This window comes from Sinocyclocheilus grahami, unplaced genomic scaffold (genome assembly GCF_001515645.1).
Source record: "Sinocyclocheilus grahami isolate Dianchi unplaced genomic scaffold, SAMN03320097.WGS_v1.1 scaffold559.1, whole genome shotgun sequence".
In the NCBI taxonomy this organism is placed as follows: Eukaryota; Metazoa; Chordata; class Actinopteri; order Cypriniformes; family Cyprinidae; genus Sinocyclocheilus; species Sinocyclocheilus grahami.
In genome coordinates this window covers 1,565-6,642 of record NW_015505738.1, presented here as the reverse complement: position 1 = coordinate 6,642, position 5,078 = coordinate 1,565, and the positions used below count along the sequence as shown (strand labels likewise).

Here is a 5,078-nt window from a genome sequence, read left to right as displayed (position 1 = left end):
GAAATTTAACTCAGCTTTCTAAAATAATGTGGTTAATCACAGTTCTTTCATGTTTTAACAGGAGGGGGCAATACATTTTTCACGTAGGGCCAAGCAGGTTTGAACAGCTTTTTTCCCTTAATAAATGAAATTATCATTTAAAAACGGCATTGTGTATTTGTCAGAATTGACAGCAAAATAATTTATAATGTTACAGAAGATTTATTTTTCAAATAAATGCTGTTCTTTTGAACTTTCTATTCATCTGTGAATCCTGAAAAATCAAATGTATCACAGTTTCCTCAAAAATATTAATGTTTTCAACATTGATAATAATCAGAAATGTTTGTTGAGCAGCAGATCAGCATATTGTACTGATTTCTGAAGATCATGTGACACTGAAGACTGGAGTAATGATGCTGAAAATACAGCTGCGCATCACAGAAATACATTACAGTTTAACAGAGATTCACACAGAAAACAGTTATTTTAAATTGGAATAATATTTAACTTTTTTGTGTGTTTTTGATCAAATAAATGCAGCCCTTTCAAAACCATTCCAAAATCCCAAACTTTTGAACAGTAGTGTATTTATCAGAGATTCTCTCTCCTCAGCACTGTCGGGGTTCAGGTTCTGTTTGTGATCTCTGCTGGAATCCAGCTGGTTTCAGAGCTTCAGCGGCGCTGAGGACACTCAGTCATTATTAAAGCTGCTCTGAGCTGCTGTTCTCCAGTGTGCTGCAGGGTTCAGTGGGCTCTGCTAAAGAGCGATGGGACAGAGATGTGTAAAAATAGAGCAGAAGTAAGACAGGAGATTAGAGATCTGCAGGAGACTGGAGGGAACATGGGAACACAACACGACTGAGATGGAGTACGTTCTTGTCCAAGACGTCTCAAACAAGACTCACAATAGAGCTGAATTAAAGGAATTTTTTACCCAAAAGTTAAGTTTTTTTTTTTACAAACACGCAGCTTTTGTCTTCTCAATATGTCAACTGATGGACTGGAGTGGTGTGGATTATTGTGATGTATTTATCAGCTGTTTGGACTCTCATTCTGACGGCACCCATTCACTGCTGAGACACTGATGCAATGCTTTCTGGGGTCAACTATTCCTTTAAAGTTGCAATGAAATGCCAGTATCGACAGATCTTTTCTTATGCATTGGTAGAGTACTAATATTAATAAATGTAACTGATGTAAAGTTTTACCAAACAATGAAAGATATGCACAGACGAATCCTACACTATAAGCTCTATAACATGCATTTAGAAAATAAATGGGTGAATTTCTATTTGATGCTGACTTTGTCGCTCTGCAAAGGAGCTGTTCATCTAAGACTGATGTTCTTCTCATCCAGCAGATGTCTTCATCAGTCTTCATCAGGTCCTGCGTGTCAGATGTGTGTCGTGAACTACAGGTGCGACTGACCTCACAGTAACACTGAAGTGTTTATTCTGGAGACTGCTGCTTTCCTGAGCACTGAAACACACACCGTCCATTATCACAGTCGCCACATCCGTGACATAACAAGGTCAGAGCCATAATTCTCCCAGAAGCCCCTGCTGCGCGCCATCACTCATCACACAGAGGAGCATTAGAGGAACCACAGAGAGAGACTGGGAATCTCACATTTCACCCCGGAATCAACAGAAAGAAATATGAAAGCATATTTTACCATTTTTAGAATCATTAAAGTCAAGTCAAATTGAATTGCATGCCGTTTTTCTCAACACACACTGTTTCAAAGCAGCTTTACAGAAAATCATGATGTTGATGTTTATAATATCTTAATATCTTCATGCCTAATAGTTGCATTTATCAGATCCCAGCTGAACGATAATAAAGTTTGAATTCATATATGCGCACATGAATCATTCACAATAAAATCAATAGCATGCATTTAGTAAACAGACAAGCTTATCGGTTTTCTAAATGCATGTTATTGATCTTATTGTGAATGATTTATTTGTGCACGTGTTTCATTTTTGTAAAAATAGTTTTGACCTCAATTTTATTAAAATATCATAGCTTTTTTTTTTATAATCTGTTGCATTTGGATGTACGTAATAATATCAAAGAAAAAGTCAATCGCTGCTTCTGTTACATTACAAGATTTTTTCCACTGCATGAGTGAATCGAGAGTATTCACCAGCCAAAAGTATTTCTTACAAGCCATGAAACTCTATTTAGCATTTTCTTAACCCATTGTAAATGAGCAATTGCTTCCAAATCACTTATTCTTGAGACACAAACAGATGACAGTCTCTGCTATTGTTCCTCAATCATTAACACTGATCATTTTCTCTGAAGCAGCTCTGTAACACTGGACGCTTTGTGCACTCTAGTGAGGGATCTGCAGTGCGCTCTAATGAGGGATCATCACGTCAGCTTCACAAATGACTCCAACCCTCTTGAGGCTCAATAAACGCTCCGAGTTTACACTCCTGAAGACCAGAAAGATCAGCACGACCATCAACACTGTCGCTGCTTCTGTTACATTACAAGATTTTTTCCACTGCATGAGTGAATCGAGAGTATTCACCAGCCAAAAGTATTTCTTACAAGACATGAAAACTCTATTTTGCATTTTCTTAACACTATTTTTTAAACCTATTGTCAATGAGCAATTGCTTCCAAATCACTTATTCTTGAGACACAAACAGATGACAGTCTCTGCTATTGTTCCTCAATCATTAACACTGATCATTTTCTCTGAAGCAGCTCTGTAACACTGGACGCTTTGTGCACTCTAGTGAGGGATCTGCAGTGCGCTCTAATGAGGGATCATCACGTCAGCTTCACAAATGACTCCAACCCTCTTGAGGCTCAATAAACGCTCCGAGTTTACACTCCTGAAGACCAGAAAGATCAGCACGACCATCAACACTGGAGGTTCAAACCCCAGAAGAGCCTTCAGAGACGGCAGTTCACCGATGGAGATCACAGAGTAATCATATAAAGCAGAAACTCACCATCCATCAGGAACCAGGAAGAAAGATCCAGACCCCGAGCAGCAGGATGAAAACCAGCACAGGAGAAGCTACCGATTGTGCTTCGTTATTGAAAATTATGACGAAAAATATGTGTTGATGACTTTTTGTTCTATGACAAAGATGAGACGAGATGACACTGACATCATTCAACTCTAACTGTGACTATATCAATATGCAATATCATTAATTTAAAAAACTAAACAAAAAAAAGACAAAAATGTAATTCACAAAACAAAAACTCGATGTATTTCCTTCATCAAAAAAAACAAAACAAAAAACAGTTTTTTTATGCTTGCACCCTAACCCTAATCCTCCAATCAGAGCTTCTCTCACAAAAGGACACATTTTCTGCCCTGTGTTTTATTTATCTTCCCGACCTGGCAACCATTCACACACACTCCAATTCGGGGCGAGTTGGAAAATAAACTGCACAGATCTATTGTACTTTGGCTTGAGTTGCAGAAGGCATGGGATAACATTAATGTTGAAGTTCTCAGGAAATATACTGACACTATGCCAGAGAGATGTGCTGCTGTAATTGCTGCAAAAGGTGCACATACCAAATATTAAAGTTGGATAAAAAGAGTACGACTCACTTCATCTGACATTTGATGTGCTCACAGCAACCATCTGCATGCTTCATGAACATCATGAAATAAAATCATGTTTTGGAGGCAAAAAAAGGTCAATATTTTCTAACAATTTTACCCACTACTGTAATTATGAGTTGAATAATTGTGATTATCAGTTTAACCATGTATCCTGACTAAAATGTGTTTTAATAGAATAAAACTCCCAGATTCTTAGTCAACTAAAACCTGACTAAGACTAAATCAGGATGAAGACGAGCCGGGACTCACAGGGTGAAGTTCTCCTCCGGATAGCAGCGGTTGCGCAGAAGTCCAGCCCAGAGCTGCACACCGATGATGCCGAAGACGAAGAAGACGAAGAAGCACAGCAGCAGCACGTTCCCCAACATCGGCAGCGTGTCCAGCAGCAGATTCACCAGGATCCTCATGCCTGACACACACAGAACATGGCTTAACACTCAGATATACAGCACAATAAACACAAAACACACACATCTGCCCTTCACAAGACAATCAGCCTGAAAGATCTCTGACCAAATCAAGCCATCAGTGCTGGATCAGAAGGGAATCTGTCTCTATTTCAGCTTCATCACAAAAACTGCAATAAGCCATACATTCTTCAACTTCGTTCCTTGAGTTACAACTTCACATGCAAACAAAGAGCAGATGAGCTGCGTTTGGGGACGAACTTTCCAGGAGCAGAGCTTCCTGACATGCGAAGGATGTAAGGATCTCTGAAGGCGTTTCTGACTGATGTTCCTCCTCTCATCTCCTCACTAACTGCTCCACGTTCACTCAGATGTTTTGCTGTAGTTTGGAGGTCTAGTAGTCAAACAGAGTGTTTCCAGAGTGCAGGTGAAGTAAAAAGCGTCTAAATAACGAGCAAGTCACTTCTGACACACTCACACTCACTGAAGAAACTTCACTGAGAGTTTGGGAGTTTGAGACAAAATCACAACCTCTGACAGACTGCAAAGAAACGCCTCGCTCTGTTCCAGAAAGGCCAAATTAAACATTCTCAACTCGTTTTACTTGCATGATGCGATGAATTCATTGTCCATACAGCAGAGCACCATGCTGATGTCTGAGTGTGTGAATCTCTGTTTGTGTTTATGAATGAATTGATTCATTTGTGTCGGTTCATAATGGTTCTAAATGACTCAGTAGTGTGTTCAAAGCTTCAACACAAGCGATACTCATCAGCTGGGCTGAAATGTGTTTTGGATGTGTTGTGAATGATTAACAGAGTGAAAACACAAAAATAAAATTTAACCATTTTGGAAAATAATTTACTCCCAGAAGTGAGATAAACCTGATAAAACTTTCCAAAAAAACTGCTTTAAGCGGCATTCTCATTGGCAAAAACCACAAAAAAACATTTTTTTTAAAATGCTAAATGTTGTCTGTTATGGTTAGGTTACAGTATTCAGAACGAGTTGTATATAAAACAGGGCTTCTGCAGGTGTTAAGAATCTAAATTTAAGACTTTAAGACAGAGTAAAGAAAATGTAAG

General features: G+C 38.8%; 1 protein-coding gene across 1 annotated transcript in view; it reads right to left on the bottom strand.

The window, feature by feature from the left end:
* The window catches only part of LOC107556199 (voltage-dependent T-type calcium channel subunit alpha-1I-like), a 35,549-nt gene extending 31,041 nt beyond the window's left edge, over nt 1-4,508 (bottom strand). The window contains exons 1-2 of the mRNA XM_016239254.1: nt 4,255-4,508; nt 3,836-3,995 (exon numbers count right to left, since the gene is read on the bottom strand). Coding sequence (XP_016094740.1) covers nt 3,836-3,993 — 158 coding nt within the window. The 5' untranslated portion in view covers nt 3,994-3,995; nt 4,255-4,508. The remainder of the gene's footprint in view (nt 1-3,835; nt 3,996-4,254) is intronic.
* Between the last annotated feature and the right edge of the window lie 570 nt (nt 4,509-5,078).